Source organism: Montipora capricornis, chromosome 11 (assembly GCF_036669925.1).
Source record: "Montipora capricornis isolate CH-2021 chromosome 11, ASM3666992v2, whole genome shotgun sequence".
NCBI classification, from domain to species: Eukaryota; Metazoa; Cnidaria; class Anthozoa; order Scleractinia; family Acroporidae; genus Montipora; species Montipora capricornis.
The window spans coordinates 1799657-1810346 of NC_090893.1; the positions used below are offsets into that span (position 1 = coordinate 1799657).

At 39.3% G+C, this 10690-nt stretch overlaps 1 protein-coding gene across 2 annotated transcripts; it reads left to right on the plus strand.

The window, feature by feature from the left end:
• The first annotated feature begins 378 nt into the window (after positions 1-378).
• On the plus strand, positions 379-10454 carry LOC138023986 (uncharacterized). 2 transcript variants are annotated; one of them, XM_068871069.1, is made up of 4 exons: positions 379-388; positions 2942-3028; positions 6166-6487; positions 8320-10454. In XM_068871069.1, the coding sequence occupies exons 3-4, from the start codon at positions 6167-6169 to the stop codon at positions 9109-9111; spliced, it is 1113 nt and encodes a 370-aa protein (XP_068727170.1). In that variant the 5' UTR covers positions 379-388; positions 2942-3028; position 6166; the 3' UTR covers positions 9112-10454. The 2 variants fall into 2 exon arrangements, with proteins under 2 accessions (XP_068727170.1, XP_068727169.1); XM_068871068.1 differs by lacking the exon at positions 379-388 and adding an exon at positions 398-493.
• The last annotated feature ends 236 nt before the right edge of the window (positions 10455-10690 follow it).

A 10690-nucleotide genomic window follows, 5' to 3' on the forward strand; every position in this document is an offset into this window, starting at 1 on the left:
GCATATTTACAAAAGATTGCTCACGTTTAGCTATGAGGAGCTTCTTTTGGAATCATATTTTTAGTTAATTTGTGACTCAGTTCGTTAACTTTGTATCAAGGCAACAGAGACGACTTTTCAACTTAAAGTATGTATAACAGGTTTTTCTTTATTTACTCAATCGAAACATGGTTTTCTGAGATAAAAACAATTAGAAAAATTTCATTCCGATTATCGGGATTTTCATCCCCGTTGATGTACAAACAGCGGTAATAAGGAGACTGGGGATAGCAGGATTTCGTCGTCGAAAGTTTTGCTATCCCCAGTCTTCTTAGTAGGGCGGTTTTTTACCCCCCCGGAAGTGAAAATTCCGATTTTTAAAAGCTTGAAGAACGTGGAAGGAAAGTCGGTATGAAATTTTTCTAATTGTTTTTATCTCAGAAAACCACGATGTTTCGATTGAGCGTTAAAATCACTTGGTGTCCCCAAAAAAGCGGGCGCCCCATTTTACTGGGTAAGCAAACTGTTTAATATTTTCGCGATCGTCATATCTTTAAAAGTAATTAACTATAAGCTACATAAAGTAATGTTGAAAACTTAAATCGCTACTATGATACAAAAGCACTTCCTTCTTTTCTTCAGATTTTGAAAGTGTGTTTCCTTAACACCTGACTGGTAGATTTTGAACTTTGATTTTTATCTAAAGGCTGTTAACTTTGAGTGCAGGTTTTGGGTTTCACGGTCCGCCATTACTCGCTTTCAAAACTCAGGGTCTAGGGAAAAGTGGCGTCATTTAATTTCACGGTGTAACTGCAGCTTATTTTATTTGCAAAACATGAGTTTAGCCCCGTACAGACGCATTGCGTTCTGAGTGCTACTACGGTGAGAAAAACCAGTTCTCATTTTTCTTCACATTTCGAAAGCACTTACGTTGAATGATCAACGATCGAAATTTCTTGTAGTAATTTCAAGAGGATGACTGGTTATTTTTTAACCCCACGTTTCTCATTGTAAGGCGCATTTCCACAGCTCATTTTAACACTAAATAAACTCCCTATCTAATCAAAACCAAAATAACAAATTACAAAGATGAAAAAGACTCTCTAAAGAGATACATTTTTGGGGTTAGGGTTAGGTTTACAGTCTTCGCTTTTTTTAATGTTCTCAGGCAAAGAGTTCCATAGTTTTGGTGCTGCGAACGAAAAAGCTCTGCCACCAGAACTGGACAGTCAGTTCTAATCTTTTGAGGATGGAGTAGTAAGCATGACCATGATGTTAACCAATCATGTTCTGACAAATTAAATCATGATAGGAAGTTTGCGATCAGCTGTTTACCAGCGGCAATATTGGTTTTCTGAAATATTTGCATAACAAATGCATTCTTTTCCCAGACACAAATATCAATCATTTTACGTCATTTGAAACCCTCCATGTTGGCTCTTTAATGGAAACAATGTTGGGATAGCGTGGGAGCTTTAATTTGTCGGCGAAACCAACTTATTTTTTTGTATTTATTTGTTTTTTATCCTTTGTACAGATAAATCTAAGTTGAGATCTTTGAACACAATCAAAAGCATTGAACACAGTTCTTTCAAAAGAATCGTTACGGCAAAGGTGATTTTTTTGAAAACGATTCCGCTGTAAATTTTTGCCATAGATAATGTAAACTTAGTGATGGCCAGACGTTCGAAAAAACACTTAAAGAAGAAAGGTTCTGTTTCAGAGGTTTCGTTGGTTTGACCAGCGCAATCTCTGAGCAAACAAGTTGTTAAAGTCAGCGAATACAATAGCTGCTTTCACTAGTCTTCTTCAACCTCTGGGAAAGAAAGGTCCAGAACGAAATTTATTTAAAGTCTTGCCATCCACATACGAGTGAAAATTGATTTTTAGAAAAAGACCAGTCTTGGACTCGTTTTGAAAAAGAGGTAAAGGAATGGTCTATTATACTCGTGCTTTGATTTTTCGGCTTCGCTAGAGTGACATCAGATGTATACATATATGGGGGACGTAAGTGTCACCAGCCTTGGTAAGGTGTATAAAGGAGGGAAGGATGCAGAGAGAGATAAAAAGGAAGGAGCAGGCAATTCTTAAGCTTACAAGATGTGCTCGGACGGGCCGTGAATGAAGCTTAAAACGAAGTCTTTTTGTAAACTCGTTCTGTCCATAGCACCTTGTTGGTGGTTTTCACCTTACGTCATCGGCCATTAGCTCTTTTTGTACGTCCATCAGCAATTGTGCATTGCAGCATTCTTACCTGTGTCTCCAGAGATTGGTTGCAAACCACCTCTAACGGGTGTTTTAACACTTCGCCTTTAGTACTATTTCTGTTTAATTCGACACATTTCCTATAACAGAGAGAACGTTGCAGATAGTTGAAACCACTTCTCACAAAATTTGCAACAATTGTGGGACCAAATGAATGCGAGGACTTTGTAGGACGCGTTTCGGACGAAATTTCGTCGTGCAACTGAGGTTTTTTTCATTAAAGAGGGAACTGTTTTCCTGGGCAGTAAACACAGTGCGTCATTCAAGACAACTCGGAGCCGAATCGAACCGATGTTCTTCCGATTACTAGTTCGGATGCTCGACCGCTGAGCTTTAGAAGACTCGTAGGAGCCTAGTAGGCCATTAACCAATTGTAGGATCACGTGACAAACGTTCCACATACTATTTGCTCTCACGGAAATGTCAAATGGTGCCATATTTGAAATCATATTGAGTGAGATGTTTTTGAGCCCATGGCACATTTTTGTCCTGTAGGAAAGATATCTGTTTACAAACATTGCTTTTGTCGTTCAAATATGTCAACCACAGGAACTAAAGACCCTTTGTTTCGACAGCCAATGAGGCTCTGGTTGGCACATTAATGACAATAGGTGTCGTCAAGGATATCTTCCCCATGTAGAATGAGAAAGTTGGCACTTGACAATGGTTGAGGTTTTCATTTACTCTTTAATTTCAGTTTCTTAAAGTTAGCGCACATTTCGAATTCTGGACCCATTAACATAGTCGTGGATGAATGACAACTTGATGCAAATCTGCGAGGAAGGTAACCCAGTACATTAATAAGCCCAAAATGAAGATTCACACTGCTGAGGTTGACAATTAGACATAGTCTGATGCTATTCTGGTTTGTAGAAATTCGGATGTAGCTTTAAAATTTAAATCCAAAGACCTGCTGACTTGTACATTTAAGAGAGTCCGAAACCAGTGTAACATCAAATCATGTTACATTGATTAAAGGCCCAGTAATACGGGCAACATTTTTCGTGCAACTTGTCACCTAACAATGTTGCGTTGCAAGTTGAGATTGTTTGTTGCGCGTATTACCACCTTCTTGTACAACGTCTACTTTTTGCAACATAAAAATTTGTTGCTCAAGAAGGTGGTAATACACACAAAACAAACCATCTCAACTTGCAACGCAACCGACATTGTTACGCGACAAGTTGCAAGAAAAATGTTGCCCGTATTTCTGGGCCTTAAGTATTTTAAATACAAATAACGAATTTAATTCAATGTTTGAGACGTGGTTCGGCAGAAACTTCAGCCTTTTTCGATGCAAGTATGACATGAGATGCAAATCTAAATATAAATATCTGCTGATAAATGTTAATGAGTACAAATACAACATGAGATAAATGTATAAAGAGTGCAAATTAAGTGCTTAAGTTCCTAACAAGATATTTCTATCCAGATTCGAATCTCATGTAACTCTTGCACTGAAGAAGGCAGAAGTTTCTGCTCAAACATGTCTGCAATATTGAAAATTGTAAATTGCTTTTCTCCTGTTCTTAGACCAATTGGGCATTCGTTGTATCACTCTTTGTTTTAAGCTGTGTGATATGAAAGCACCATTGCAGAAAAAGAGGAAAATTTTAGGAGAGATATATTCGAGGGGGCGGGGAAGGAAAGACGTACACCACCCTCCCCCAACCCCTCGAGAGAGCTTGCTCGCGGGCTAGAAAACCATTTGCGCCACCTATGGGATTGAAAAACGGAATGGTAAACTGGGATTTTGATTGTAGCCGGTAAAAATGAATGCGCTGTAGTATTTCGTGTCTCGCGTCTTTTGAGACCCTACGGTATTTACTACGGTATTGTTTCATGTAATTTCCTTGTGCTGTATGCCAAGAACGGTCAAGTTTGATTCCGCTGAAAGTTTTATCGTCCTGTTCTTTTTACAAAGGCTTTTTCCATAGTAAAAAATAGTAAGGCAACAGTTATTTTAAAACCCCCTTCTTTGACTTTTCTTCGACAGAAAGAATTCGCTACTAAGTAAAATTTGGTTCAAGGATGAACGCTCAAATCTTCCCTTGTCGGAAAGAAGCATGGAACGGCGACTTTGAAGTTTTGCAGAAAGGGAGAAAAGCTTAAATCGTTTAATGATTAAAAATCCACGATATTTTCACAGATCCAATTAAGTAATCGAGAGGGATAATTTAAATATATGTGATAGTAAAAACTGCGATTGTTATTTGTTTGTTCGACCTGACAGTTCTTCAAGTTGTTTTGAAGACGACATTTACACATTCAAAAGTGATACTTGATATCACAAAAGTTTCTAATTAGAGTTTTGGTTCGGACTTGTCCATTTTTTACTCATTTTGAAAACATCTGCCTCACTCGCACTTAGGCCCGTTTCAAACGTCGAACTTTCACATCTACATCTACATGTTCCAGCACTTGGCAAAGTCCCTTTTTGACTTGTGGCTGTTTCTGCTTAGGTGGCCTCATACACCTCAAACCTTTTTAGAGACATCACCGCCAAGCCGGCCATTTCTGCTGGAGAGAACAGGACAGCCACAACACCGGGGACTTCATCCCCTACTCTTCTCAAATAGTGCTTGGGCTCTTTAACGTCCCACAGGGAACTTATGAACATAGAAGACATTTGTGAGAAGGGGCCTACGGTTTATAGTCCTTATCCAAGAAGACTTGAAAGTCTTAACCATTTGCAGATGAAATTACAAAGGCAGCACTTTCTCCTCAGTTATTTTAAGATCCTGAGTGTTGATCCGGCCGGGGTTAGAACTCCTGCATGACAGCCCGATGCTCAACCAACTGAGCACCGGTGCCGAATCTAATGCAAATGAGAAAACTCTATTGTTTTCGCTCATTTGCATTAGATTGGGCACATGTAAGTAAAGTTCAACGTTTGAAACTTGCCTTAACTGATTGGAAAAAACATCCAAATGTAAGCATAGTCCATGAACGTTCATGATTTGTATCTGTATTTTGGGGGAGACGGAATAGTTTTAATTGTATCTATGTAAACCAAGACAGATGATAAAAGTACGACCACCTTTGAATATTTCAAATAAGAACTCGTCCGTACCTGAACTTGAACACTTTGTGGTTACATCAAGTTCCCTTTTTCAATTAGACTAACCCAAAGACATTACCGTGAGGTGCGCCTTTGGGAATTGTTGATGGTTCGTTTCAGGATAATATATTTCTCTTCCAACTGTTCAAATTAGGAAGAAATTTAGGAAGAAACATCACCTCTGAAAACATAATTTGCGTTTTTATGTGTTGAAAGGTCTTTGCATCAACCGTATGATTCCGAATGCGGTCTTCTTATTTTCTACATTTGTGTATTATGCGGCCCAGTGACATACTGGGCCTTTCAAAATCAACTAACTTTCGATCCAGTCATTAAAATCTCTCCGTACAGGGCTGAAAAAATGTTCACATGGAAACTGCTTGGCAAATATATGATATCCGAAGCTGAATTGTCACAGAAAGTCAGACTTATGAAAGCGTACCGTATTTTACCGTAGAAATGTTTTCGAAACTAAAGCAACTTACAAGAACGACTTTTAGACGAAAGGGTAGGGTAGACATTCATGTATCATTTCCGTTTTTCAATAGTTTAAAGTAAACGTAACTATCTTTCCGACGTCTTGAAGTATTTTGAAATCTTTCTGCTTTTTTGTCACGGAAAATCTATGAACGTATTTTAATTCAAAATGTTTCGCATTCTCTAATATACGTTTGTTTTTATCCCTACGTTCGTATTTGTTGTTTAGAAACTCCTAACTGGCCTATTCGATTGATACGAGCAGGGGTGGGGAGAGGTCACCCGCACAGGGTATATTGACTTATACTCTGTGAGAGTGAAAGACGTTCCAACAGCTCTTTTTGACGGTTTCAAGCTTGTTTTGATATTTTACAATCTCTTAGGATGACTGTCGTTTACCGAGCTCTTTGGTTTGCCACGGTAGCGCTGATATTGATATTAACCTCTTCAAACAGCATGGAATATAAAACACCATTCGTGTACATATACAATGTGTTCACTAAAGATGTCGCGGTCATGAAGCATACTATTCACTCAGTGGAGGTTACCAGTGCAGTGGAGTGTTTTCGTCATTGCGCGAGGGTCTGTGGCTGCTTGGCGTTTCAAGTGACTGGAGCCAGTTGCGAGCTGTTGGACAATGCGAATAAGGATCTGGTAGCTAGACAAGGAACTCTCCTGTATATTATGCAGCAAAACGACGTCGAGGTTAGATGATACTTTGAGCCGCGTCTTACCAGGAACATGCTTTAAATATTCTAAACCTTTCAGCTAACCATGCAAGTGTTAAGGGAAACTCCACTCCTTGTTTATAATCAAAATTGTTCGGATTTTTACTCAATGAAAGCGTTTGTATCAATTCCAGAATCGCTTATTTTTGTTTTCAGATTTCCTGGGCGCCGCCATCTTGAATAATTGTGACTTGTTACGGTTGCCCTATGGTTACTTTGTGTCTGAACCGTAACATACCGTAATACAATTGTTCAAAATGGCGGCACCTTAAAAATATGAAAATCAAAAAGTGATTCCAAATTTGATTGCAGACGTAATTTTCGATTTGTTTAACAACCTCAGTGAACGTGTTTTCAATTTTCTTTTTGCATTATTATTATTATTATTATTATTATTATACATTAGGAGCTACTGAATACTAAATTAGTAGGAGCCGACAAGTAGTTCTACTGAGACTTTGAACTCGAATCGTTTTCTCAAAAGCAGGAAATCATGACTAGGAGGGTACAACTTAATCGAGTTTATGAAATTCCCTGTTTTCGCAAATCCCATAATACACTTCATTTTTTTTTTGGGGGGGGGGGGGGGGCGTTGTTTGCATTAAAACAATGGATATCCAATTCACTGAAGCGTGATACAGTCCCAAGAGTAAATACCTTGTATTGTTTTTATGTAAAGAACCCCCCAAAACGTACCGCATTATGGGATTGGGAAAATAGTCTCTGGAGTTTTTACAGAACAAGTTATTTTTAGATTGATTTTCCCGCGAAACTGGACGTTTCCAGCCAATCACAAGTCTTGCATGAGAAATTATATTACCCATGTGATCGAGAAAAGTCACTCGTGCAAGTCAAATCTTATTTAAAACCTCGTCCAAAAAAGCTTGATCTGTTCCACAGACCTAGTGTTGGAGCAACCTCGTTCCCAGGCTCTCTCTCAGAGAGAGCCTGGGAACGAGGTTGGTGTTGGAGTTGTAGGCTCCTGTTTATGGGCTCATCCATGTTCAGATGGAACGGTGATTGGTTATAAGCAAACAATAGAAGGCTCTAAAGCTTTTCTTGTTGTAAACGTTCTGAGGAAATGATGAATCCGAGAGGAGATATGGTGGTGGTTTGAAGCCATAATCACTGTAGAAGAGTTCGCTTCAACTTCTACTTCAATTCTACTTCTATTTGTGAGTGAATGATACAGAATAAAATAAAATGTTCATATATTTGAACTTCAGAAATTAAAATACAGGAGAGTTGGAGATCATCGCCGTGATCTTCAGATTTCATGTATTTCAATTTCCTCACTTCAAATATTTGAACATTTCATATATTCTGTGTTATCTATTCGTTCACTTCTTTCGGGAAAAAATTCGAACTCACAAGTGACCCGGGGCCCGTTCAGTTTTCGAAAGTCCCGGAACGTTTCGGGCTCTTTTCATTTCCTCTGTTTCTTGAAAAATGGAGAGCTTCTCAGCCATCAAACTTCACAACCATTTTGCTTTTTGTTACCTTGAAAACACGTTCAAAGACCAGGTTATCAAAACAAGCGAATGGAAGTTTCGTAAGTGACTTTTCGGACCCGAACAGTTTTCGGGACTTTCGAGAAACGGGCGACAGCTTTCAAATGGCTTGATAGCTCAGTTGGCAAATCGCGCGGTCATGAATTCAAGTCTCATTCAAGCATGAAACTTTTATGATTTCCAACTCTCGTGTACTGCTGTTTCTATTTTGTAGGCTCAGGTTTGTGAGCTCCTGAAAGGGTATATTGAGTACTTAGTCAAATGAACGGTTGCTGAGTGAGTATACTTCTGTTTTCAGGGTAATGGGAGCTGTTTGAACGGATGTTGTGAATCCCGGCCATGCCTCAACGGAGGCACGTGCCGAGAAACGTGTGGTAACATCAAAGAACAGTATGCTTGCGCATGCTCTGAACATTACTATGGAAAAAGATGTGAATTGTTTAATCCAGCGGTGAAGTCTTGTCAATCTATCGCAAGGATTAAGCCAGGAGTGGTTTCTGGGATTTATGACCTCGTTATCAGCTTTAACAAGACTATTCGGACCTACTGTGATTTCAGCTCTGAGGCTGGAAAAGCATGGACCCTCATAGAATCATTTTCCCTGGGAAACAAGGAGTTTTACAAAAACAAACCTTTTTATCACGACTTTCCACGAAACGAGAATAATTTTACATGGGACGACTTCCGAGTCTCGTATCAAGCATTGGTTACCATCAGGGATAACTCAACACACTGGCGAGTCACATGTAGCTTCCCATCAGGCCTCACGTACTCTGACTACGCACGCGCATCGCTGACAGCCACAGACTTGTTAACCTTTGCAAACCAAGACAAATGCCGACAGTACGAGTATGTTTCGGTTCGAGGTATCAACTGCACGGATTGCGAGGGGATGCAAGTACAGAGAGATAATCAACATATGCATACTGATTCTTATTGGAGTGGTCAAAACAGCTGTGAATGGGACCCCAGGGCTGGTGCAGTTATGCATGAAGATAACTTTGGCTTTTATGATGTCACTAATCCACAACACAAGTGCACGAAAAATTCCCTCTCGACTACGCAGTGGTGGCTCGGAGCTGAGCTATAATTTGAAAGGCATTCTCATGATATCAATGAAACATGGTTTTGTTGTTCAAGTTTCAAGACAGACGCGAAGCTCTGGTCTATAAATGTGAAAGCAATACTATTTTGCACTAATGGTTTCAATTTAGATGAATGATGAGAGAAGACTTGATGCCAAGCGGTCCATATCCTACGAACGCAGATGTATTTCCGGTTGTCGTTTCGGCGGAGAAAAGTTACCACCGGAAATACGTTTCCGTTCGAATGCCGTGAGGGTGAAGATTCTGATTCAGCCAGAATGGTCAGGACTGATGACGTTCTCTTTCTGTTACATTTTAGAGAGTTGGAGGGACTTAGCCAAAAGCGACTTAAGCATCTGAAGTGCTCTCCAAACTTCTACGCAACTCATTTAATTAAGCAAAGCTAAATGACAGGGACCATAGTCATAGAAGAGTTCATTTCAACCTCTATTTTAAAACGAGTCTCAAGTACAATTCATTTCTTGCGAAATTCAGCCTTCATACCCACGAAATTTACAAAAACTGAATAGAACCCTAAAGTCTCTCACTGCGACTAACTTGAACAGACCTTGAAACCGGGAACTGTTTTTTTGTTTATTTTGTAACGTTAATAAAGATATGAGTCTTGAAGTCAACCAGCTTTCCAAAACAAACAAATGTTCAGTTTGGTGAAACGTGAGCCTTCTTAGCAGGATTTTTTATAATGCACAATGGTCGAACTGTTGATAGTGTGAATTTGAACGCTATGTTATAGTTTATATCTCGTGTTATCAAGTAGATTTGTTTTGATGGACGATCCTCCAAATTCACGTCTGGTACTTCATTTCTAAGGAAGACTTCAATTTGTACTCCCAAAAACGTGAATAACAAAATCTAAAGATCACCAAAGGTGCATGATTCATACGCCTTTGAAATGGTGGATAAATGCATAGTTTGTAGACAACTTCTAAGTATTACAGTTAGAAAAAAAACGAACCATTACTTTAAACTTTGCGTTTCTTGCAAGCATCGGCAGGCACTGCTCATGTAGTTAGACCGCCCTGACCATTCCAATCTTCGTGGGTACCGAATCCGAATCGATTCCTAGTCGATGCATTTTTCTTTCTGCTTCGAATTGCTTTTGTCTAGCTTGGTGAGGAACTCCTGTGACGGGAATTACAGAAACGTCAAGTATTGAGAAATTTTCTTCTCCGTTAAAGCATCGGCTTGGATTACATGCACATGTGGTTAGAGTGCCATCCAGTACCCCATCTATCTCGAATCCAATCCAATCCAAATCGATTTATGCCCGATGCAGTGTTTTCTTTCTACTTCGAAATGATTTTTTAGCCTGGATAATATGTCTCTCATGCATGCACCTTCAGCATGCAAAATGTGCGCAAATAAGAACATTTTAGTAATACAACCGTCTCACAGGTCTCATAAAAAGCGCTTAGGAACTCCTGCGACGTCAATTTGACAAATTTGTTGTATTGAGAAATTTTGCTCTTCAATCAAGTATTTGCTGGGATTGCTCATAAGGTTAGAGCGCTTGCCCAATTCATACTTAACGGGCATCGAATCCAAAACGATTCCTGGCTGCTG